Genomic DNA, 26,687 nt, shown 5'->3' on the forward strand with positions numbered 1-26,687 from the left:
CAATCCCCAGAGCCATAAAAAAAAAAAAAAAGAAGAGATTTCTCCTAAAATATTATGGCTCATTGACAATGCACCTGGTCACCATAGTGCTATCAAACAACATTGTGTGTCTCAAATAAATTTTTCATGCAAGAAAGAGTCAGTTGATGGGACAGACTTCACCTGGTCAAGAGCTGTGATGTGGATGTATACATAATGAGATTAATGTTTTCATGCCTGCTAATATAACATCCATTCAAGATACCATTAAGAATATTCATGATTCATGGAAGGAAGTCAAAATAGCAACATAATAGGAGTTTGAAAGAAGTCTATTTCAAACTTCGTGGATGACTTTGAGGGGTTCAAGATTTCAGTGGAGGAAGTAACTGCCAATGTGGTGAAAAGAATTAGAAGTAGAATCAGGAAATGTGATGTGATTTCTGTGATCTCATAATAAAACTTCAACAAATAAAGAATTATTTCTTATGAGCAAAAGAAAGTGATTTCTTAAGATGGAATCTTAATCTTACTAAAGATGATGTTGTTAACATTGTGTTGAACTAAGGATTTAGAATATTACATTAACTTGATTTAAAAGGCAGCAGGAGCCAGGTAGGGTGGCTGGTGGCACATACTGGTAACTCCAGCAATTTAGGAGGCTGAGGCAGGAGGATCATAAGTTCAAGAACAGCCTCAGCAACTAATTGAGACCCTTTCTCAAAAATAAAAGTATAAAAAGGGGCAGGAATGTAGCTCTGTGGTTGAGAGCTCCTGGGTTTAACTTCTAGTAAAACAAACATGAAAACAGCAGGGTGAGAGACGATTTGACTTCAGTCCTGAAAGAGGGTCCTTCCTGGGTAAAATGCTATCAAACAACATTGTGTATCTCAGATAAATTTTTTATGTAAAGAAGAGTTCATCGATGTGGTAGCCTTCATTTTTGTTTTAGTTTAAGGAATTGTCACAACCACCCCAGCTTTCAGCAACCACCACCCTGACAAGTTAGCAGCCATCAACATCAATGTAAATCCTCCACCTGCAAAAAGGACTTGCTGTTGGCTCAGATGGTCATTAGCATTTTTAACAATAAAGTATTTTTTAGAATATTTTTAGTTGTAGATGAACATCATACCTCTATTTTATGCTTTTTTTTTTTTAATGTGGTGCTGAGGATCGAACCCAGTGCCTCACATGTGCTAGGCAAGCGCTCTACTACTGAGAACAACTCCAGCCCCAAAATAAAGCATTTTTAATTAAACTATGTACATTTTAATGCTATTGCACACTTAATAGACTACAGCATATCATACACATAATTTCTATATGTACTGGGAGACCCCAAAAATGTGTGTGACTCACTTTATTGTGAAATTTGCTTTATTGCAATAATCCAGAACCAAATGCTCAATAGCTTCAAGGTATGCCTGTACCTTACTTAAAATAGATTATTTATGTTTGTCAGATTTACTGTGTACTACATTTAAATACACACATACACACACACACACACACACATATCTCAGAAAATAGCTTATGTGCTAATAGCTAGTGTTCTCTAAACATTTTTGTGTGTTCTTAAGAGGAGAGGAAACTACTCTGAAATTTTAATAAGCATGATTTGTTGTTGAATTCAACACAAAGCAGAGCTATCTCAGGTACCATTAAAGGAATAATAAACTACCAGAAATCTACAGTAGTAAGTTCTCTTTTTAATTTTTTTTTATTAGTAGTTGTTCAAAACATTACAAAGCTCTTGACATATCATATTTCATACATTTGACTCAAGCGGATTATGAACTCCCATTTTTACCCCGTATACAGATTGCAGAATCATATCGGTTACACATCCACGTTTTTACATACTGCCATATTAGTGACTGTTGTATTCTGCTGCCTTTCCTATCCTCTATCCCCCCTCCCCTCCCCTCCCCTCCCATCTTCTCTCTCTACCCCATCTATTGTAATTCATTTCTCTCTCTTGTTTTTTTTCCCCTTTCCCCTCACTTCCTCTTATATGTAATTTTGTATAACAGTGAGGGTCTCCTTCCTTTACCATACAATTTCCCTTCTCGCTCCCTTTCCCTCCCCCCTCTTGTCCCTGTTTAATGGTGATCTTCTTCTCATGCTCTTCCTCCCTGCTCTGTTCTTAGTTGCCCTCCTTATATCAAAGAAGACATTTGGCATTTGTTTTTTAGGGATTGGCTAGCTTCACTTAGCATAATCTGTTCTAATGCCATCCATTTCCCTGCAAATGCCATGATTTTGTCATTTTTAGTGCTGAATAATACTCCATTGTGTATAAATGCCACATTTTTTTTTATCCATTCATCTATTGAAGGGCATCTGGGTTGGTTCCACCGTCTAGCTATTGTGAATTGTGCTGCTTTGAACATCGATGTAGCAGTATCCCTATAGTACGCTCTTTTAAGGTCTTCAGGGAATAGTCCGAGAAGGGGAATAGCTGGGTCAAATGGTGGTTCCATTCCCAGCTTTCCCAGGAATCTCCATACTGCTTTCCAAATTGGCCGCACCAGTTTGCAGTCCCACCAGCAATGTACAAGTGTACCCTTTTCCCCACATCCTCGCCAGCACTTGTTGTTGTTTGACTTCATAATGGCTGCCAATCTTACTGGAGTGAGATGGTATCTTAGGGTGGTTTTGATTTGCATTTCTCTGACTGCTCTTTTGTTGTTGTAGTTTGTTTGTTTAGGGGGAATACTGAGGATTGAACCCAGAGGCACTTGACTATTGAGATACATTCCCAGTCCTTTTTATTTTTTACTTTAAGTCAGGGTCTCACTAAGTTGCTTAGGACCTCACTAAGGCTGGTCTTGAACTTGCAATCCTCCTGGTAAGGTATCATTTGTAATAAATCATGATACAGGCCTGCTAGGAGAAGATCCCATGGTATTAGGTAATTTGGATTCCCAATTGCAGGGAAGTCATATTAAAATTTTACTGGTTTATTTTCATTTTCTAAAAAAGCTTCCTTCACTTCCATGATCTTGTTCTTATCAAGGTGTTAGGTATCTAACATCTTTACCTGCCTTGGTACTTGGACCTTTATAGTTCCTACAGCAACTGAATATACTTCCTTTGCTAACTATGCAGCTGGGTTAGCATAACTCCAGCCATCATGCTGGCAATGCTAAAATGGATAACCAATACAGATATTCCATTTGCATTGAGAAATATTTGACCTCTTTTTGAAATTCTCAATTTTAGTCTTCATGTCATGGAAACATAGATAGAAACCTACCATGTTTAATCTGGGCAGCTACTCATTATAATGACAAATATCTTAGAAGCCAATAAGTGTTTCCACACATTGTTCTGGATCCATGGCTTGGATTGGGAATGGTTAGTGGCTTGGGGGACATCATGCAATGGAAGGGATAGTGCCAGTCTGTTGTGGCAAGGGTGTGTTAATTGTTTGGTTAGTGGCCTACATCCTAAGATAGATGTCCTAGAAGATACAGGTAAGTTTTCTAACACAGGTGGTCTCAGATGGTATGTTCTATTTAAGTAGAAGATGTTGAAAACATTATGATATAATATAGACTCACACTGTAAACCTGTTTGGGCAGGAAAAAGCAGCAGCATTACAGATGTAATTCTAGGTGTGACTACAGAAAAAATTATTACACTCATCATATTTATGATCTCATGCATTGCTTTCCTTTTTCTCCTCCTCTCTTCCTCATCACTCCACTCCTCCACCCCAACGCCCTCTCCCATGCTGGATGTTAGACACCTTCCTGTGAATTTACATGGTACATTGCAAGGGAAAGAGTCAGTTATATTTTTTTAAAGTGTCTTTTAGGTTATCTTCATCCCAGGGATCTATCCACTGTCCCATATAGTAAGAGATAAGAGTTTAGAAAGTAATTGATAATAGGATAATTAGTTGTGAGTATTCTTACTGTATTTTCTATTTGGGGGAGGAAGTGAGCTGGGTGTTTTTTCTTTTTCTTTTTTATTTGAAGAATGAATTTGAACCCAGAAATATAGACTTTGTTTTAGAATATGTAACTGTTCGTTATGTTATAGGGAGATGTATAATAGAATTTCACACCACGTAAATTCAAAGTGCATTTAGAAGAATGAAGAAATAGTGAGAGGATAGAGTAGGAGTTGGATAAATTCTCTAAAATGCAAGAATTTCAGACTTTTTGAAATGCCATAATCTTTGGAGGCTAGGCAATAGTGTACTTTATACCTGTAAGGGTATTTTATGATTTAAGAACAATTTTCACATGTGATTCTTCAACCTTGGTTTTATCGGGCAGGCATGAGATGGTGCTTGTTCCAGGATTGTCAAGAGGTTCTGTAGGTTCTGTAGGATAAAAATATTGCCCCAATCATACTATAGTCTATAGGTGGGAGAGCTGGACCTGGGTCTTAGGTCTTACAATTTCTGTAAAAAAATACCTGAGAAAACTAACTTACAAAGAGGAAAGCTTTATTTTGACTCAGGGTTCCAGTCCCTGATTAGGTGGACACATTGCTTTCAGGTTTCTGGTGGGGGTGCCTATGGCAATGTCAAGGAATTTGTGGTAGAGCAAAATTGTTTACCTCATGACCAGGAAGTAAAAAAGAGAAAGAGGAAGAGACTGGGGTCTCACAGCTCCCTTCAAGATGTAATGTTAAAGTGTTATGTGTGTTTGCAGCAACCAAATTTGGCAGGTCAGATCTAATAATTAATAAAGACACTCTCTTTATGCAAGATAGCATTTATTTTAGCAATAACATGAAAGGTAAGAGAGAAAGAGAAGAAAAATATATCATCATATTGGAGAAACACCAACACTTGAAGTCATGTAGCTGGAGAACCCCAGAGCAGTTTTACATAGCCCCAACTATAGTAATAGTTGGCCTGAAGTCTTATTCCAAGTGGGGCTTTTTAAATACAAGTTAGAATGAAGAAATCTCCTTTATAACAGCCTGCATGATCTAGTGATCCCCTCAAGGACACTTCATCCCCCCAAGGGCTGGCCAGATCCCAGAAGGGAAGGAGTGTTTGCCTTGAGATAAGTGAATGTCTCTGAGTTCCTCTGAGTGAGTCAAACTCATCAAGAAGTCTGCATTCTTTAGATTTGCATGGTAGGTACAAGAACTAGGAAGATCTCTTAATATTTTCCTTAGCCCTTTATAAAGAGAATGCACCCAATGACCTAAAGACCTTCTACTTGGTCCCACCTCCTAATAGCACCACCCTAGAGACCAAGTCTTTAATAGAGGAGCCTTTGAGATACATTTAAGATTCAAATGATAGCACGGATCCAGGGCACTTTCTTTTTTTTTTTTTTATTGGTTGTTCAAAACATTACAAAGCTCTTGACATATCATATTTCATACATTAGATTCAAGTTGGTTATGAACTCCCAATTTTACCCCAAATACAGATTGCAGAATCACATCGGTTACACATCCACATTTTTACATAATGCCCTATTAGTAACTGTTGTATTCTGCTACCTTTCCTATCCTCTACTATCCCCCTCCCCTCCCCTCCCATCTTCTCTCTCTACCCCATCTACTGTAATTCATATCTCTCCTTGTTTATTTTCCCATTCCCCTCACAACCTCTTATATGTAATTTTGTATAACAATGAGCGTCTCCCTCCATTACCATGCAATTTCCCTTTTCTCTCCCTTTCCTTCCCACCTCATGTATCTGTTTAATGTTAATCTTTTCTTCCTGCTCTTCCTCCCTGCTCTGTTCTTAGTTGCTCTCATTATATCAAAGAAGACATTTGGTATTTGTTTTTTAGGGATTGGCTAGCTGCACTTAGCATAATCTGCTCTAGTGCCATCCATTTCCCTGCAAATTCCATGATTTTGTCATTTTTAGTGCTGCGTAATACTCCATGGTGTATAAATGCCACTTTTTTTTTTATCCATTCATCTATTGAAGGGCATCTGGGTTGGTTCCACAGTCTAGCAATTGTGAATTGTGCTGCTATGAACATCGATGTAGCAGTATCCCTGTAGCACGCTCTTTTAAGGTCTTCAGGGAATAGTCCGAGAAGGGCAATAGCTGGGTCAAGTGGTGGTTCCATTCCCAGCTTTCCCAGGAATCTCCATACTGCTTTCCAAATTGGCCGCACCAGTTTGCAGTCCCACCAGCAATGTACAAGAGTACCCTTTTCCCCACATCCTCGCCAGCATTTGTTGTTGTTTGACTTCATAATGGCTGCCAATCTTACTGGAGTGAGATGGTATCTTAGGGTGGTTTTGATTTGCATTTCTCTGACTGCTAGAGATGGTGAGCATTTTTTCATGTACTTGTTGATTGATTGTATGTCCTCCTCTGAGAGGTGTCTGTTCAGGTCAAGTTTCATGTTGTCTTAAACTATGACCCTAAGATCTAGTAAAGCATTGTGCTACAGGACACAAGAGCGTCTCAAACCCTAATGTCTGGCACCACAGTTCTGTGGAAGTGGGCAACACAGCAAATATCACAACACCTATTATAACTGTGATCTGGAATACCTCCCAAAGTCTCATGTGTTGAAGGCTTGACCCCAGCTGTTGGGGCTGAGAGGTGGTGTAAGCTTTAGAAGGTAGGGCCTCGTTGAACTTGGGGTCACTAAGGTGGACCTTTGAAGAGTGCATCTTGCCCTTGGTCTCTTCCTCTCCTCCCTCCGCTGCCTCTCACTCTTTCTCTCTCTCTCTCTGTTCTCTCTTCCTTTGTCTTCTCTTCCTCCCTTCTGGCACCTTTGCTCTGCCACACCTACCACAATGTTCTGCTTCGCTACAGATTGAAACCCCTGAATCTGAGCCAAAATAAGCATTTCCTCCTTTAGGATGTGTTTTCTCAAGTGTTTTCCACAGTGATAGAAAGGTGACACAGCTTGCAGAGTTGTTCCTGCTCAGCAGCCTTTATCAGCAGTATTTTAAATCTAGGATTTCACTGTTGTAGTTATCCAAGTAATTCAGGCCAAAGACTTAGAAACAAAACAAACACAGTGCCCATTTTAAAGAGAAAGGGTATAAATTTGCCAAATAGATAAAAGATATTTTAACTAGGGGGTTCAAAAGTGAATTGCTGTATAACAAATGACTTGAAGTATACATGAAAATCCCAAGGACTTATGCATATCATAATTGTTGCCACTCTCAAAAGGTGATTTATAAACTAGCTAATGGGTTAAAAAAAAAAAAGCAGAGTACAGAAAATCACAAACTTATGGCGTTTATGACTCTAATTTTTTAACAGCATACCTAAGCCACAGAGAATACCTTTGCACATGTCAGGCAAATGTTCTACCATTGAACTATATCCTCAATCCCCTTTTTTTGTTCTTGAGACAGAAACTAAATTGTCCAGGCTGGTTTCGAACTTGTTAACCTCTTGCCTCATCTCCTGAGAAGTTAGAATTTTGTGCATGTATTACTGTGCCCAGCAATATACCTAAGTTTTGATTATTCAATTGCTAGTTCAAAACAACCTGATAGTAATAACTTTTATTATGTTTTGTTATGTTGGTGTTTTCCCCTTGTAAGCTTTAGAGATTCTGCAGTTCCCCTGTGAATAGAATAGCCTGGTTAGATTTGAATTTTGAAAAAATAACAATAATTCTTTTTCTTTTTTAGCATGAATTATTTTTTATCTATTATATGGGACATGTAATGAAAACTGTTCATTACTCATCGAAGTTCAAAACTAAACTAGGTGTCCTGTACTTTTATTTGCTACATCTTAGAAGCATACCCATGGATTTGCTATGACTCCTTAGGGCATCTTGACACATAATTTGGAAACCATAGCCCTATAGCCCTAGACCATTTTTTAATGTAAAACTGTATTTATTTTAAATTAATAAGTCATCCAGGAATTTTAAAAATGTTTTAAATATAATTAAAGTACCCAAATATTTTGTATTCAGTTTTGAGTAGAGATGTTCAGATTATGAAAATGGGGTTTATACTAACTGATGATGGTCCAGCCTGTGTACATTGAGCATTGAGCATTGAGCCATAAATTGTGGTGTCCCCAATTCACCTGCTGTCACTTGAGCAAAATCTTACTGCCAGAGCAGAACTTCTTGTATCTTCCAAGGACTTCCAAAAGCTGAAGCAAATGAAGTAAGATTTTTTTTTTTAATTTTCCTGTCCAATTTTGTTGTAACATAGACAAAATTATAGTCATTTATTGGTAATGGAATTCCTTTGATTTGATAACAAATAATACTCATTATGAAGATCAGATCTGGAGGTATTCTTCATTATGTTGCTGATCTAACCATTAAACCGTAATATTTTTCTTTTAGGAAGCTCAGTGGATATGCTGTATAGTTTTGCAAATTGCTCAGGACTGAACTTGATCTTTGGTCTAAATGCATTACTAAGAACAGCAGATTTGCAGTGGAATAGTTCTAATGCTCAGTTGCTCCTGGACTACTGCTCTTCCAAGAATTACAACATTTCTTGGGAACTAGGCAATGGTGAGTACCCCTGGAAACTTTTAATAAGGAGATTCCCCTTTGGCATTATTTGTTCCTATTTATGACATTCTTTTGAATATTAGCACATTCTTGCAGGTTTTCAACAATGCAACTTTTGGGAGCTGGGCACAATGATGCGTGTCTATAATTCCAGCTATTTGAGAGGCTGAGGCAGGAGGATTGCGAGTTTTAGGCCAGCCTGGGCAACTTAGTGAGACCCTATCTCAAAATAAAAAATAAGAAGTGCAAGAGATGTAGCTCAGTAGCTCAGTGTTAGTACATCACTGTGGTCAATTCCCAGTATGGGGGGTCAGGGTGGGCAATGCAACTTGTGAAACTATATATGGAAGAAAAGTCTTATATATTCCAGAATACATTACTAGTCCCAGTTTATGCTATATTTGAGGTGAGGCAAACTATTAAAGCCAGCAACCTTCCCAGCTCCAGGTTCCCTTGAGATTTTCAGAGTCTATTAGACCTATTATGCTTGGCAGGCTGGACTCAGCAAAACTGTGAAGTAGGCCATTTGTTTTCCCTCCCCCCGCCCCTCCTTCCTCTGTTTTTCCATTTGTCAGTTAATCTCAGCAACCCTGTCCCAATTTTCATTACTTGCTCAAGATGACTAAAAGTTGCCAGCCATAAAATATTACCCATATCAAGTTCCTGAATGTCTCCTTCTTCACTCTTTTGCAAGGAACTTATAAATTCCAACTAAAGTGTTAATGATTAGTTCTATTTTTTTTCAAAATCTAGTACTTTTCTATGCATTACCCAATGAAACTGATTATAAAATGGAAAATGAAATGTAACATAGTGAGCACATGCTCCGTGGTAGGCATTGTGCTAAGCATTTGATCTCTTCTCTCTGCCTCAAATTTTCCTCCTCCTCCTCTTCCTCTTCCTTCTTATTTAATACTGGATACAGACTATTTTCCAAATGGTTTAATATTATTAACTTCAAGTTGTTCAATACCCTCCTCATACTTCATTTATGCAATTAACATTTTATTTTTATGGAAAAAAAATCTTTTTTAATAACTGTGATTTTACTTTTCTTCACTTTGAATTGTAAGTTTTTGCAATTTGGAAAATGTTTGTTGCATTTATATGTTGCTGTGTTTTTGCTTTTAAAGCAAATTCTAGCTTTTAAAGCTAGGAAAAATGTCTAGATAGGTGATTAGTTTGACAATTGCTGTCTTTCAGAACCTAACAGTTTCTGGAAGAAGTCTGGGATTTACATTGATGGATTACAGTTAGGAGAAGATTTTATTGAGCTGCACAAACTTCTTAGAAATTCCACTTTCAAAAATGCAAAACTCTATGGTCCTGATGTGGGTCAGCCTCGAGGAAACACAGTTAAAATGCTAAGGAGGTAAGACTTAGAGAATGCAGAACCACTTTTCTTAACAATATCCAGGTGTGGTGCCACATGCTTGTAATCCCCACAGCTCAGGAGGCTGAGGCAGGAGGATCACAAGTTCAAAGCCAGCCTCAGCAACTTAGTAAAGCCCTAAGCAACTTAGAGAGATCCTGTCTCAAAATAAAACATAAAAAAGTTTGGGGATGTGGCTCAGTTTTTAAGGGCCCCTGGGTTCAATCCCTGATATCTCTCACTTCCCCACACAAAAAATCTTCTGGGGATAATCCCCAACAGACCACCTGTTATTACACAATTTGCTGCCTGCCTACATGGTTTATTAAAAGAGGAAATATTGGCTTAGAATACCAAGAATTCTGGCACCTAGTTGGCACCTATGAAAAAATTTGTTGTCAGAATTAGGTAGTTTTTGTGTTTGTCTGAATCTAACTCATAACAAGCCATTTCTAGGGAATAAAACCCCTATGTAAACATTGTACATCTATATGAGGAAGTGAGAACATAATAGAATTTTTGTTCTAGTTTCCTGAAGGCTGGTGGAGAAGTGATTGATTCGGTTACGTGGCATCAGTAAGTATATCTTCTATTCTTAATACTAGGAAAATAATGCTACTTTTACTTACTGCCGTTTTCAAAAAAATTATCTCCACTTAACTGCTAACTAGCTTTATAGTTCAGATAAGAAACAAATAGTATCTCAAGCAGTGTACTAGAACTTTAAGAAGAATAAAAGAAAAATGTAATGTTATTTTAAATAGTGTGGTATCTTTAAAGATCAAGGTATACTGTCAACCAACACATACAATATAAAAGTAGCTAAAACCAATTGCTTGCCAAAAAACAGGAAATCCAGAAGTGCCTGTACTTGTGACTGTATCCTTTTAAGACAAAGGAATTGATTTCTAGTTTTTTGATAGACTGGTCTCTTCCTCTTGTTCCCTTTTCATCTTGGTCCTTCCTTTATGGCATCTCTGCCTTTTAAAAAAAATTTTTTAACAATGGGGATGAGCAAGATAGGAAGGAGAACAAGGTTGGCAATTGACTTAGAGCAGAAGATAAAGTTTTTTATTTTTCTTTGAATATTTTCTGAATAATTTAGCTACTATTTGAATGGACGCATTGCTACCGAAGAAGATTTTCTAAACCCTGATGTGCTGGACACTTTTATTTTATCCGTGCAAAAAGTTTTCCAGGTAATAGTCTTTTAAAGTTTTTTATATAAAACCAGAGTTCTTCTTTTGTAGTCTAGTTAGTTCTAAATTTCATAGGTATATATATTCACATGTTTTCTTTTCTAATTTTGGAGAATAAGCACTGTTTTATTCAGCCTTTGGTTTCCTCCCCAGCATTGGATCTTACTCATTTATATTTATTAGAAATGAAAAATACTATAACTAAAAAGAACAAATTTAAAAAACACTTCCAATAGTCTTAAGTATAATTAACTACCATAGACTATAATACTGAATATTTATATTCCTTCCATACCCTAGTATTCCAATAAAAGAAAATTGTTTAAGACCTAAATGACTGTGAACTATTTTGTAACTGTGTAGGACAGATGGGTCTGGAAATTCAAGGTTTTGGATGCTGTTAATCTTCAACACCACAACTGGTCAGCTTGTCTGCAATTACCATGGAGACTCTCCTGTTCCCATAGGTGGTTAAGGAGACCAGGCCTAGCAAGAAGGTCTGGTTAGGAGAAACGAGCTCTGCGTATGGGGGAGGCGCACCCTTGCTGTCCAACACCTTTGCAGCTGGCTTTATGTGAGTGAAACTGCACTGGCCTCAGGGATCTGATTGCAGCCATTCTCCATCCTGTTAGTGTCAGCCAAAACCAGAACAAAGACAGTTTTTGTGGCTGAAGCACCAAAATTTGTGCCAGATGGTGCAAGAAAATCACTTGTTAAAGCTTGTTGGACCTCTTTAACAAATGTCCCAAATTAATCATTAAAAGGATGAATGGTTTTAGACATTATATTCCTTAATTGTGGCCTAGAAATATGTCACAGGAGTCCTTCATGTAAAAACACTCCCTGTAAAACAAGCATCGGGAGTGCTGGCTCTGAGAAGCATGCTTAGAGTATCTAGCTGTATTATAGATTCCCAAGAAGTTTAGAGTCTAAAATATAAGGTCACAGCGCAGGGCTGCCAGTGAAGTTAAAGATTTGCTGAATCACCTCACTAGCCAACACCAGAAACTTGATTGCTTTAAACCATGGTGTATTTACATTCAGTATATAACTTCCTGAGTATGCTTATCTGTAGTTCTGTGTCCTCATAGAGATTTTTTCTCTTTCCTCTCCTGTCCTACCTCTCCCCACCCACTTCTTTCTTCATTGTTATAATCTTATGATATAATATAAGAATAGAGAGAAGAACGGAGGCATTGGTTTTACCATTAATGAAAGACTTGGGGTGTAGATGGTGGGGGTACAGACAGGGTATGATAGGAGACGTCCTAAGAGTTTAATTGTGATTCTACTTATTCTCCATCTTTATCTCTGCTGGCTACAGCCTTTTCTTCAGCCCTCTCACAGTGTGTTTATAGGGGTCAGGCACAGGATGAGGAATTGTCTCTTGGGGTGGGAATTTGTCTCCTCTGCTTTGTAGAAGTTGCCTTGCCCTGAAAGGGACTCCTGGCAAGTTAGTGGCCTTCAAGGATGTGTCATCTTGCTGGTGTGGGGAGACGTGAGGGAGGATGTGCTTCTGCACACAGTGCATTTCATTGGAATGGCTTCTGTATAATTAATGCCACTCATCTAAGTTCCCATTAATTCCTCCCAAATAGACAAATAATAAATCAGGATTGTGTGTAGTTAGAATTGAGGGATTTTGTTTTCAAACCTAAACAAAGCTGGATGTTTCTCTGCCCCAGGTGGCTGGATAAACTGGGCCTGTCAGCCCAGATGGGCATAGAAGTGGTGATGAGGCAGGTTCTCTTTGGAGCTGGAAACTACCACCTAGTAGATGAAAACTTCGAACCTTTGCCTGTAAGTGACCATTATTTTTCTATTTTTATGAGAAGATAAAAGTATGCTCAGAGCCCTTCTTATCTGTTGACAATACTAATCCCTTGTATTTATAGACAGTCCTCACAATAAATAGTCAAATTGTGGGATGATGAGTTGGAAGGAAACTAGTGTGACTAGAAAAGAAATCAGGAGCCAGAATTAACTCTTTTTAATGCAGGTCATTTGAAGCATAGAGTAGATGCACTTTTTTTTTCCTTCAGTACTAGGGATTGGACCCAGGGGTGCTCAACCACTGAGCCATAGCCCCAGTCCTTTTTATTTTTTATTTTGAGACAGGGCCTCACTAAGTTACAGAGACTGGCCTCCTGCCTCGGCTTCCCAAGTTGCTGAGAGTATAGGCGTGTACCACCACACCTGACCAAGGATATGCTTTTTTTTTTAGTTGCAGATGGGCACAATACCTTTATTTTATTTATTTATTTTTATGTGGTACTGAGGATCAAACCCAGTACCTCATATATGCTAGGCAAGCATTCTTACCACTGAGCCACAACCACAGCCCCTGGATATGCTTTTTAAAAAGGGTCATTTGAAATTTTTATGACTCATCTCACAAGATAACAAACTTTTATCTAAAATTGTTTTGCAAGACTGAGGGTGTAGATCAGTAGTAGAGCGCTTGCCATGCATGTAAAAGACCACGGGTTCAAACCCCAGCACTGCCCTCCCCCCCCAAAAAAAAGTTTGTGAAACAAATCAAAGTTAAAATTTCTATAGTGCCCAAAGCTTCACAAAATTTTTATATCATGAAATCATATTTTATTTAGCTTTAAAATGAGCCAGTGCCATATATTTCTTTTAAAAAACTTACTCTAAGAATTGAATATTTGTTAATCAGCTTCAAGATATTTATGAATGAAGTCTCATTTTCATCCTATCTCTAACTGTATCTGTTGCCAAGTGAGGAAATATAGCTTTGTTTATCCAAAGTGCCACCTGTAAGATATAGTGCTAATTTATATAGATGCATATTTACCTAATTTATATACATACATATTATCCTAGTTTTTATTTATATACATCTTATACATCTGTTATCCTAATTTATATGTACATATTTATATACATAAATATTAGGATAATAGAAATGTAACCCTGAGAAGTATGACTTTGATTTCTATCATCTAAAATGGATTTGAGGATTTCTGTTTTCTAAGAAAAATTCTTGAGGGAGTTATTTGAATAGTTCTATTTAATCAGTGTTTCACATTTTCCTTATTGTCTAAAATATTACTAATAGTTTATTATTCAAACCAGAATCCAAACAAGGTCTGCCTAATGCATTTGGTTGATATGTCTCTATGTTTGTTCAACTTTAGGTTCTCTTTTCTCTCTTTTGTCCATGTAATTTATCAATTAAAGAAACTAGGTGGGTTATTTGAAAAGTGTTTCCCACATTCTGGATTTTAATAAATTTATTCCTGTCATATCATTTAGCATGTTTGTTGCTCCCATTTCCTGTAAACTGTTAGCTATACCTAGAAACGTGAACTTATTCAAGCTCTGTTTTGAGGGAGCAAGAATTCCTCACAGATGATGTCGTGTTTTTCTGTCTGGAAGTACTTAATGTTTCTCTCTTCTTTTGATCTTGATAGATAATGATTATTGCTTAACCCATCGTTTTATTAGGAGGGTTATCAGGTTTTAAAGGAAATTAATTTTGTCTTAGAAGTTTTATTTCAAAAAATCTTCTTTGTGTATGTGTGTATTTGTGGATGTGTATGTCTTAAATTTCTGGTTTAAGCTGAGTGTGGTGGTACACACCAGTAATCCCAAAAATTTGAGACGCTGAAGCAGGAAGATTACAAGTTTGAGGCCAGTCTCAGTAACTTAGCTAGACCTTGTCTTGAAATAAAAAATTAAAAGGACTGAGGATATAGCTAAATGGTAAAGCACCCCTGAATTCAATCCCCAGTACACCCCACTACCCCGAAAAAAGTTCTGGTTTGAGCTTTACCTTGAATTCTTGGATGAAAGACAACCAAGAATATTTAAACTTTCTGAGCAATTGATTGCATTCTTGAAATATGTCTTCCTGTGGCTATGACTCTCTGAATTTTGGAAGTCCTCTAGGGACACAAAGCTGCAAATAATGTATTTCCCTCAGATTCAAGGTAATCATATAGAAGGAAAGGAAGGATCACATGGGAGGAAGGGAGGAAAGAAATAATCCTATTTACATATATGCAGGATAACAGTTCTACTCTTTGTAGGATAGCTATTTGCTTGCCACTAGTTTTGTTAATAAAATAAGTAAAGTTCTATTTTTGACCCTGCCCTCCCCAACCACCACAACTAGGATTATTGGCTGTCTCTCCTGTTCAAAAAATTGGTTGGCACCAGTGTGTTCATGGCAAGTGTGAAAGGCCCAGACAGAAGCAAAGTTCGAGTGTACCTTCACTGCACAAACGCCAACCAGTAAGTGTGAAGCATGCTGTTAGCCAACCTACAAGATTTAATCCATAAGCACATAACATCCTATACTAACACCCTGTTGCTATCTGTCTACACAGAGGGTCGAAGCTGTGTCATTGGTCCTTTTCATTCTTTGTTTTTTTTTACATTCATGGTGATATGATATCAGAATCTAACTTCAAAAAATTGCTTAAATGTAGGCATTTACAGTCAATAAAAATTTAGATAATGATTTTAATTGTCATAATCTATAATGGAAATATACCAAGTTTTAATATATAAGGATAGTAAAAATATAAGAAAATATAAATACTTTTGTATAAGCATTATTCATTAAAGGTGTATGAGTATAAATATAAGTGAGAATTAATATGAATAAACAATTTTAATGTATTTATCTCCTAGCATACCTAAGAAACACAAAGGAAGAAGAAGAAAAATAATCAAAAGAAAGGGAACAATAAAAACAACAATCTTAATTTCAAAATTGCCACCATAGTTTCTAGAGTTGAGAGGCCCTAGAAAGACTTTTATAGTCCTGCAGTGGGGCTTTAGGTAGCAAACAATATTCCTAAATCCCAGGGATTTTCTCTTCTCAGTTTCAATCTATCATCCTGATAGAAAGGTACTTTAATACTAATTCTAGCAAAAAAATCCACCTCCATTTCCCATTTTCTGTGACTGGAAATACTGTGGAGGGTAGAGGCCCCACTAGGAAGTAGTAAGGGAATGGTTTGAATGGATGAATTCTGAAATGTGTCCATAGATTAATTTTTCCTGTTTATTTCATTCTTTTCATAGAGATAGGAAGAGATGCTATTTATATAGTTTGTAATTTGAATTCATATGAACTCATGAAATTTACTTTTTTATCATTTAGCCTTCTTATACTTAAAAATTGGTGGTCTATCTGGCTTTCCAACAACTTAGTCTGACAAATTAGTAAAGATTTTAGAGGTCTGGCTCCAAAAATGGTAGTATGAAGAGCAATATTTTTTCTGTTTTTGTTCTGTCCGAGGGACCAAACCCAATGCCTCACACATGCTACTCCCCCAGCTCCCAAGAGCAATATTTTTAATTATGTTTTCAGAAAAGGACCACATGTGTGGTCTAATATTATAAAAAGAAGATACTAATAGTCCCATCATCATTATGGATGCTGATACTTAGTATCCATGATCATATTTGTAATCAAGTTCTTAATTGCTTAAATTAGATAAATATTTTTATTAAATTAACCTATTTGCTTTTTAGCCCAAGATATAAAGAAGGAGATTTAACTCTGTATGCCTTAAACCTCTATAACGTCACCAAGCGCTTGCAGTTACCATATAACTTATTTAACAAACAAGTGGATAAGTACCTTGTAAAACCTTCAGGACCTGATGGATTACTTTCCAAGTGAGTGATTTTCCTTGTTCATTTCAGACTTTTAATGAACTTGTTGGTGTTTATCAGAATAGAGAGTTTTGAGAGGGGGCAAAAAATAAAAAGTCAACTATTTCAAATTCTAACTGTTCTTAATATTCAGGGATACTTATAAATACAAGCATAACTTACTCAGAGAGTCCAAAGTGAAAGATTTGAACACAAACCAGCAGTTATCTTAAAGGATAGTTTGTGTTTCAGAATAACTAGATAATCATAATCCACTCAATGCATTTAGATTATTTCCTCTGAAATGACATAATTCTTGGTAACACAGTCTCTAAAGCAAAACATACCTATATATAATTGTTATTAAGTATGTGTGGGTTGCTACAAAATATCATACCATTCCATGTGAGCTGGGTGTGATGCTCTTACAGCATTAAAATAATTTTTTGTTGGTTAGAGTAAGACAAAATGGCTAGAAATGTATTGCTAGTCGGATTATTTGAATTGGTTTTAAAACCCAGTCAATACATCTTATAAAAGCACATATTCAACAGAGTACCAAAGAATGGCTGAGGCTTGCAGAGCTGGGTATACAAACATTTTAAGATTCTGTCTTGTATGTGTTGGAAGGATCTCTTTTCATAGTGACTATTCTCATAGTGGAGAACAAAAAAAAAATGAACAGTTTGTAATATTACCATCATCTCCCATCTTCACAAATGCTATCTGTGTGATGTTTTCAGTGAGTATTAGCAATGGAACATGAGAAAGTACAGTAAGCCTACTTTCTCCAAAATCCTATCCTTCACAAACAAGCAATATTTACATTGGGTACCATGCATTCCATTATTTTCCCCAGTGCTTTTTTTAAAAAAAAAATATATTTTTAGTTGTAGGTGGACATGATACTTTTATTTTGTTTATTTATTTTTATGTGGTGCTGGGGATTGAACCCAGTGCCTCACATGTGCTATGCAAGTGCTCTACCACTGAGCTACAACCCCAGCCTCCCCCACCCGCCCAATGCCTTTGTAAATACTATAATTATATAACCTCTCACAGGAAAAAAGAGGATCTATAAGATCTACAGGTTTTCCCATATCCGTGTGTGTGTGTGTGCGTGTGTGTGTGTGTGTGTGTTTTATACTGGGAATTGAAGCCCTACTACTGAGCTATGTCCCCAGCCCTTTTTATTTTTTATTTGAGCCAAGGCTGGCCTTGAGCTTCCATCCTCTTGAGTTGCTGGGATTATAGGTGCTTATCATTGCACCCAGCTCCCAAGTCTCTTTCTACATGGTTTTTGTAGATATATTTAATGGGTTGCATGTTTTATAAAATACCATGGTTTACTTGACCATTTTCCTACTGTTCAAACCATTTTCCCCCAATAATAAATAATGCATATTTAGATAACAAATACTTTTCTCTATTTTCATTTAGATGCTTTCAAAATGAGTCCTTTTTAGCATATTCATGTCTGATGCTGATAAGGAAAAAGCTTTCTGAAATAACTAATGGTTGTAGAGGTGGAAGTGTCTTAGGAGACTCATCCAAGGCCATTCAGCTCAGTTTGGTTCTTTGAGTTCAGTTGGAACCCACAACCTCCTAAAGGCAGCTGTGTTCTGTATCTTTACTTTGTTCTTAATTCTATTCCCTAGAACAGAGGTTGGAAAATCTACCTTATGCCTGTAGAGGATTCCCACATATGCAACCATTTTCTGGTAGGGGAGGTTGGCATGCACTCTATTAATTTTTGTTTTTAAGTTAATTGCAACATTTATGAATTGACGATTACTAAAATATATCAATTTCTGGTTTGTGTGTGTGTGTGTGTGTGTGTGTGTGTGTTTGTACGCACACACAAGTATGTGAATGCTGGGGATAGAACCCAGACCCGTGTGCATGCTAAGCAAGTACTGTACTCCTGAGCTACATTCCCTCTAGCTTTTCTTTTAAAATGGATACTTGTGGGGCACCGTGGTGCACGCCTGTAATCCCAGCAGCTGGGGAGGTTGAGGGAAGAGGATCATGAGTTCAAAGGAAGCCTCAGCAATGGCAAGGCACTAAGCAACTTAGTGAGACCCTGTCTCTAAATAAAATACAAAATAGAGCTGGGGATATGGCTCAGTGGTTGAGTACCTCTGAGTTTAATCCCCGGTACTCCCTAACCCCTAAAAAATGAATACTCCAGCAACCCTGTGTTAGTTTTCTCCCTTAGCTGGAGTTGGATTAGAGTTGTCTATTTAGGTGGATCATTTAGTTGTCTATTTTTGGCTTTTTAGTTCTGCATTATCCCTTCCTGACTCTGTTGCCCTATGCCTGTCCTGCTGGTCTTGAATATATACTCTCCTTGGCCCCGGGCTCATTTGAGTTTGTCAGCCATAATCTGGGGTGATGCTAAATATCTAATGTTCCCCAGGTTAACTCTCACATGTTTGAAGGATGATTGGATTGTCTTCTCTCCAAGCTAAATATGCCCAATTTCTTAAGTGATTTTTTGTTGTTGTTGTTGTATTTAGCAGACTCTGTTGCATTCTGATCACATATTTCATGCTTTTCAATTGGAAAACTGGTAAAATTATGGAAAATTTTTTGTTCTCCTCACTTTTATTTAATGAATACATATTACTTCCACTTTTCTTTGTTTATATTTTACAAGAAGAATCCCAGAGCTGGTGCATTGTGTAATCTCATCTATTTGGGAAACTGAAGCAGGAGGATCACAAGTTTGAGATCAGTCTGGGGAATTTTGCAAGATCCTGACTCAAAATAAAATTTAAAAATGAATGGTAGAGACCCTGGGTTTGACCACAAGTACCACAAAAAGAAAAAGAAAAAACAAAGTATACCCCAGATAAGTTTGATGCGTATGCAGTATATTTGCTCATATTAATGACCTCAGAGAGCTAAGCAATGACAACCCTAAAAAATAATTTTTTTAATTGAACAACCTTTGTATAGTTCCTATTGAGAGTCCTGACTTATAAGTATTTAATTAATATTTGAATGAATATATTTTTAATATAAAAGCAGTATTTTATATTTATCTCATATTTTTTTCCTGTTATCCCCAGTTTTGTCAAATCTGTTGCTTGCTCATTCCCTACTTTATTTTTCCTGAAACTTGACAAATATGTCTTCTATTACCTTATCTTCATGTTACCATCCTCAAAATATGAAACAGGAGCTGGGGATGTGGCTCAGTGGTAAAGAGCTTGTCTGGCATGCATGAGGCCCTGGGTTCAAATCCCCAAACACCAAAAACCAAATAAATAAAAATGAATGAGCATATGAAACAAGCTGCTATCCCCAAATAAATACCTATTCTCCTTGCCCAGCCTGATGTGGAAATAATCAGCATACTTTAGGCTTACACTGAGTATACTTACAGCATCTTTTAGATATATGTATAATTAATTAAACAATATAACCTGATGGTATAAGTATCTTGCTATGTTCCTCAACTTATAGCAGTATTAATTCACAATGATCAGGTTTACCTTTAAGCCGAGGTAGTAAACTACCTTCACCAAAAGCACGTCTAGAATAACCAAAAGCATTTCTGGAACATTTGTGAGTAGGCATGCCAGGACCTTCATTTCATGCAGAACAGACTCTTAACTTCTATCATTTAGAAATATTTTTTAAGACCTATTTTTATCTGTGGTTTCCTGATGATGGTCATGAAATTTCCTCTCCTACCCCCATCTAAAAATTGTTATGATATAGATGTTAAAAAACAAAAACTGACACCTGTGAACTGACTTCAACTACAATGCAGGCTTGTTAGTGTTGGGCACAATCCTGAGTGTGTTACTGATATGTCTTAAATTACTGAATCCAGAGCTAAGCATCTAACCAGGTTATATAGAGACCATTTTTTCTTCTCCTTGATCCTTAGTAATGACAGGGAGTGAGAGATCTTTAATAATGAAAAATATATAGTAATGCTACTTGGAAACAGGAAAATATATATCAGTGGAGGATTAAATAAATAAATTAATGTACCAATATCATGGAATCCTGTGTATCCAATAAAATGACTGAATGAATGTTAAAATTTTCAACAAATATGAGGATGGATGAAGGGGAAAAGAATCAAGTTTTAAGAAAATATGTACACTATATCATTTTTACTTACGTAAAATATGTGAGAATATACAAACAGAAATATGGAATAAATATACATCAAAATATTAAAAGTACATTTTAGCAAGTTACTTTTGTTATATTTATTTATCTGAATAATGATCATATATAATAATTTTATAGTGCTCATTGTATACAAGATATAGTTATAAGTGTTCTAGGTACATTACATACATTACATTTATGATATAAATGTAATTCTGACATTAGTCTTCTAAGTTTTCAACAATAAAAAGTGCTAACTTGAGCTAGAATGTGACTCAGTGATACAGTGCTTGCCTAGCATGACCCTGTGTTCAATCCTCAGCACAGCAAAAAATAAATAAATAGTGCTAATTTTTTTTCTAATAAAAAAGCATTTTAAAAAGATACAGATATAAGCATAATTTAGAATTATGAAAGTAACTATAAGTAGAACTAAAATAGACTAAATTTTATTCATTAATACTGTATGGCCAGGTGCCATGGTGCATGCCTGAAATCGCAATGGCTAGGCGGGGGAGGCTAATGCAGGAGGATCTCAAGTTCAAAGCCAGCTTCATCAATTTAACAATGCACTAAGCAACTTAGAGAGACCCTGTCTCAAAATTAAAAAATACAAAGTGCTGGAGATGTGGCTCAGTTTTAAATTTTAATTCCAATAGTAAAAAACACAGAAAACATAAATTTTAAATAAAATTGATTTTGTTCCACTATAGCAGAATACATTCTACCTAAATACCTAAGAAAATGAATGTATCCTTCCTGGGGAGAGAAGGGAATTATACAGTTAAATGAAAGTTACAAGTAGGAAATTTTATTGACTGTCATTTTTTATGTGGCTCACCCCTGCAATCCCAGTGGTCCAGGAGGCTGAGGCAAGAGGATGGTGAGTTCAAAGCCAGCCTCAGCAATGGTGAGGCACTAAGCAACTCAGTGAGACCCTGTCTCTAAATAAAATACAAAATAGGGCTGGGGATGTGGCTCAGTAATTAAGTACTCTGAGTTCAATTCCTGGTACCTAAAATATGTGTGTGTGTGTGTGTAAATATATACATATGTTTATATAAGAAATATCATATATGTATACATATGTAAAGTATACACACACACACACACACATATATATATATATATATAAATCAATTATTTTCCATGAGATACAATTGCTACAACTCCAGAAATGATGTCATATTTTTTATTTTATCCCTCCATTATATTGCCTAGTATAGATTTGTATGTTTCATTTTCTGGAAAGGGACAGATGGCATTTCAGGCTTTATAGGTCATATGGTCTTTGTTCCAACTACTCTTCTCTACCACTGTGATTAAAAGATAGATCACACCTCACTGACATAGTGTTGAAATACAAGTTATATAACATAAGCTGCCACAAACAAAAAAAAATTGTCTAAAAAGGATTGCACAAGTTTTGAAGGGGGTTATAGGGCATGCACAGCTTGGGTAACTCAGGTATATCTTTCCTCTTTGCAGAACTGTTGAACTCAATGGTCAAACTCTGAAGATGGTGGATGCGCAAACACTGCCAGCTTTGACAGAAAAACCTCTCCGCCCAGGAAGTTCCCTAGGCTTGCCACCTTTCTCATATGGGTTTTTTGTGATAAGAAATGCTAAAGTGGCTGCTTGTATATAAAAAAGAAAAGCTGGTTCTAGGCCTGAGGTTAAATATTTCAAGTGTAATTGATAAGGGCTGGGGGTGTAGCTCAGTAGTAGCTCAGTAGAGCACTTGCCTAGCATGCACAAGTCCCAGCACCAAAAACCAAAACAACAAACAAAAAATCAAGTGCATTGATGAATAAAGCGAAGCTCAAACTGTAGGAAGCAAGAAGATTCATTACAAATCAAGTAATTTGGAGTGGGAGCTCCAAAGACACTGGGACACTATGCTACATTTAGCATAGTATTTTGATCGCTAAGTAGAGCACTGCTAATAATAATAGCTAATAATACCATGTGCCAAACACTATATTTAGCACACTGCATGCACTATTTTTAAGTTTATTAAAAAAATATAGCCAGATGTGGTGGCACACACCTATAACTTTAGCTGTGCAGTAGGATCACAAGTTCAAAGCCAACCTCAGCAAAAGCAAGGCAGTAAGCAACTCAGTGAGACCCTGTCTCTAAATAAAATTCAAAATAGGTCTGGTGATGTGGCTCAGTGGTCGAGTGCCTCCTGAGTTCAATCCCTTTTAACCCCCAACCCCAATGTATATGAATGTTCCTAATATGGCCAAGAGGCAAATAAGTGAAGGATGTATTATTCATTTTAAGAAAGTGTTAACTTGTTTTTATTTTTAAAGACTGTTAAAAGATTGTCACATTCTTTCCTTCATGTGCCATCTCTGTGGGCTCCCATGGGGAAGAGTTTCCTGCCACAACCTTGCAGTCATCTGTAAAATAGAAACTATCTATTTGCACCTTAACAAGAGATAGATTCAGCTGCTACTCTTTTTCTCTTCTGTTTGCCTTTGTCAGCAATCATTTGTGAGAGGACAGATTGTCAGATATGAGTGTCAAAGTATTGAACAATACAGAGGTTAAGGGGTTATGTAAACTTCCAATGAAGTTTTAAAATGACTGTAAATGAGATTGATTTTCTAAAAGGAAAAATTTTAGATAACATCCAGTACATCATAACCATTTGCTAATTTTTATTTTTTCTCAGCTGTTTTTGTTTCAGTTGGGAGACTTTGAGCTCCAAGTAACAGAGAAACCATGATTCAAATGGCTTAGATAATAAGGAAATTGACAATTCCATACAACAGCAAGTTCAAGTAGGGAAGAGTCTGTCAGGAATCCAGGTCCTTTCCCTCTCTCTGTTGTGCCATCTTTAGTGTTAGCTTTGTTCCTGGGCTTATAGCACGATGTCTCTAGCTCCTCCATGGATCCATTCAGATCTGGTAGCAACCAGAGGAAGAAAAACAGGTTTTTTTTCTGTAAAGAGTTGAAGAACTCTTTCTCAGAGGTTCTCCCAGTAAACTTTTCCTTGTGTCTGCTAATGTCTTATTGGTCAGGAATAGGTCATGTAGCCATTTCTCCAGTCACTGGCAATAACCATGAATTGACTCTGCATGGTCCTCTTTGCAGTGGAGAAGGTTGTAAGAGTCCACAGCACTGCACAAAATAGTTCTGTGCTTTTTATCAATGGCAAAATGTATTATTTCCCCCTGTATTTTAATCCTCTTAAGGATTACTATTCTTTATATTTATGTCTATGAATGTTGCCTCAATAAAGTTTAAGTAAATTTATAAAGCTAGAACTTAAAAAGTTTGGATGCTTCAGTACTCTTAAATTTTATATGTAAGTGGTTTTTATATTTTCACCTTTGAAATACAGTAATTTTTATAATCTTAATATTCTTTAAATAAAGCTAAAGCCTACAGATTCCTATATTTGAAAATCTTGTTTTCTTCATCATTGTCTTTATAACTCCTGCCTTTATTAGTCATTTCACATTTCCCAACACCAAAGTACTTGACTTTGAAAAGAAGGGCCCATCATATCTCATCATATGTATTTAATCATGATCAAAGCCCGGTCTTGTCTCTTTTTTTATTTTTATTTTTTTCCACTAATGATTGAACCCTAGGGCTCTCTATCACTGAGTTACATCCCCAGTCATTTTTATTTTTTGTTTTGAGGCAGAGTCTTGTTTCTTTTCCTTGTCCCCTCTTCCACTTCATAATACAAGTGAAAAATTAGGCCTTGAATTTATTCTAGGAATTACCTAGTTATTCACCCTGACCTAAAATTCTTAAATGGCTCCCTATTTCTTACACACACATAAGATACTCCATAACCTGGCACCTGCCTATTTCTTCAGTCCTAACACTTGTCACTCTCCTCATGAATTCTGTTCTCCAAGCAGATATGAGTTGAGAAGTCTGAACCCACATACTCTTGCATATTTGCTCCCAGATCATTTATGCTGTTCTTTCTCTCTTCCTAACTATTCTAATGTCCTCTCCAGGTAGCGAACATTCATGTTTATGAAGACCAGCTCAGACATCAATTTCAATACCTCAGTCATTCAGGTAGCTTTCATTTTTCTTTGCTTTCACAGCATTTATGGCACTTATGATGCATTTTAATTGTATCCATAAGTCTGTCTCATTTGACTTGAAGCTTACAAGAAACAGTTATAGTATCTTCATCATCTTTGCATTTCCTGTGCTTAGCACATTTTCCAGCACACAGTAACCAATCAGATGACTTCTTCATGACATAAAAGAGCATTCAAGTTTGAAACGAAGCTATGGTATTTTGATTTGGAATATTCAGGAAAATTTAACATTTCAAACCTAAGAAGGTGGTGTTTACTACTTCTTTAAAATTCTTTTAAGGATATGTTTGTTAGCTTATTTCTGCCCAGGGATGACGCCAAGCCTCATTAAAGTCTCATATCTAAATCAGAGTCACCTAAAGAGCCTGAACAGCTGCAGGTGCTATTCATCAGAGGGCAGAGCTTCAAAACAACTGATGAGAACTGAGAAGCCATTTTGAGCCATGGGGAACACTCACGGACTATGTGGTAATGAGACCCAAACACTAGTGCTCCAGGGGCTTTGGGTTTGTCACTGTGGAGGAAATGCATGCAGCCATGAATGCAGGACCACACAAGGTGATGGAAGAGTTGTAAAGTCAAAGAGAGCTGTCTCAAGATTTCCAAAGACTGGGGCCCACTTAACTGTGAAAAAGATCTTTTTGTTGGTGGCATTAAAGAAGACACTGAAAAACATCACTACGAGATTCTTTTGAACAGCTTGGTAAAATAGAAGTTACTGAAATCATGACTTACCAAGGCAGCGGAAAGAAGCGGGGCTTTGCTTTAGTAACTTTTGATGACCATGGCTCTGTGGATGAGATTGTCATTTGGAAATACCATACTGTGAATGGCCACGACTGTGAAGTGAGGAAAGCCCTGTCAAAGTAAGACATGGCTAGTGTTTCATCTAGCCAAAGAGATCAAAGTGGTTCTGAAAACTTTGGTGGTGGTCTTGGAGGTGGTTTTGGTGGAAATGATAATTTTGGTTATGGAGTAAACTTTAGTGGTCATGGTAGATATGGTGGCAGTAGCAATGGCTACAATGGATTTGGTAAAGATGGAAGCAATTTTGGAGGTGGTAGAAGCAACAAAGATTTTGACAATTACACCAGTCATAAAATTTTGGACCCAAGAAGGGTGGAAACTTTGGAGGCAGAAACTCTGGACCTTATGGTGGTGGAGTCCAATACTTTGCTAAATTACAAAACCAACGTGGCTATGCAGATTCCAGCAGCAGCAGTAGCTGTAGCAGTGGCAGAAGGTTTTAATACTGCCAGGAAACAAAGATTAGCAAGAGAGAAGAGCCCGGTAAATGACAGGGAACATATAGGTTACAACAGATTTGTGAACTCAGCCAAGCATAGTGATGTCAGGGATTCTGTGCCACAAAGAAGACATGAGTTAGACAATGCTCATGTGTATGGGCAAAAAACTCGAGGACTGTATTTGTAACTAATTGTATAGCAGGTTATTTCAGTTTCTGTTCTGTGGAAAGTGTAGTATTCCAACAAAAGGTTTTAATGTAGACTTCATTTTTTTTTGCACCCATACTGTTGATTGCTAAATGTAATAGTCTAATTATGATGTTGAATAAATGTGTCTATTTTAAAAATAAAATAAGTAAAAGTTATAAGATTATTGTTGAGCAAGCTATTACCAATGGTGGATAGTTTTTTTTTTAACTCTATCAAATCCTTTTTTTTTTATTGGTTGTTCAAAACATTATGAAGTTCATGACATATCATCTTCCATACATTTGATTCAAGTGGGTTATGAACTCCCATTTTTTACCCCAAATACAAGTTGCAGAATCACATCGGTTACACATCCACATTCTTACATAATACCATAT

General features: G+C 36.7%; 1 protein-coding gene and 1 pseudogene across 1 annotated transcript in view; both read left to right on the top strand.

Annotated features, from left to right (window-relative positions):
• The window catches only part of Hpse (heparanase), a 39,002-nt gene extending 12,514 nt beyond the window's left edge, over positions 1 to 26,488 (top strand). Inside the window, exons 4-12 of the mRNA XM_046457683.2 lie at positions 8,259 to 8,432; positions 9,636 to 9,804; positions 10,333 to 10,380; positions 10,910 to 11,003; positions 11,471 to 11,577; positions 12,689 to 12,803; positions 15,145 to 15,263; positions 16,515 to 16,661; positions 22,260 to 26,488. Coding sequence (XP_046313639.1) covers positions 8,259 to 8,432; positions 9,636 to 9,804; positions 10,333 to 10,380; positions 10,910 to 11,003; positions 11,471 to 11,577; positions 12,689 to 12,803; positions 15,145 to 15,263; positions 16,515 to 16,661; positions 22,260 to 22,419 — 1,133 coding nt within the window. The 3' untranslated portion in view covers positions 22,420 to 26,488. The remainder of the gene's footprint in view (positions 1 to 8,258; positions 8,433 to 9,635; positions 9,805 to 10,332; positions 10,381 to 10,909; positions 11,004 to 11,470; positions 11,578 to 12,688; positions 12,804 to 15,144; positions 15,264 to 16,514; positions 16,662 to 22,259) is intronic.
• On the top strand, positions 25,580 to 26,488 carry LOC124101611 (heterogeneous nuclear ribonucleoprotein A1-like; annotated as a pseudogene).
• Positions 26,489 to 26,687: the final 199 nt, after the last annotated feature.

Source organism: Marmota monax, unplaced genomic scaffold, assembly GCF_021218885.2.
Source record: "Marmota monax isolate L192 unplaced genomic scaffold, Marmota_monax_Labrador192_F-V1.1 WCK01_AAM20220418_F8-fsc00128, whole genome shotgun sequence".
Lineage (NCBI taxonomy): Eukaryota > Metazoa > Chordata > Mammalia > Rodentia > Sciuridae > Marmota > Marmota monax.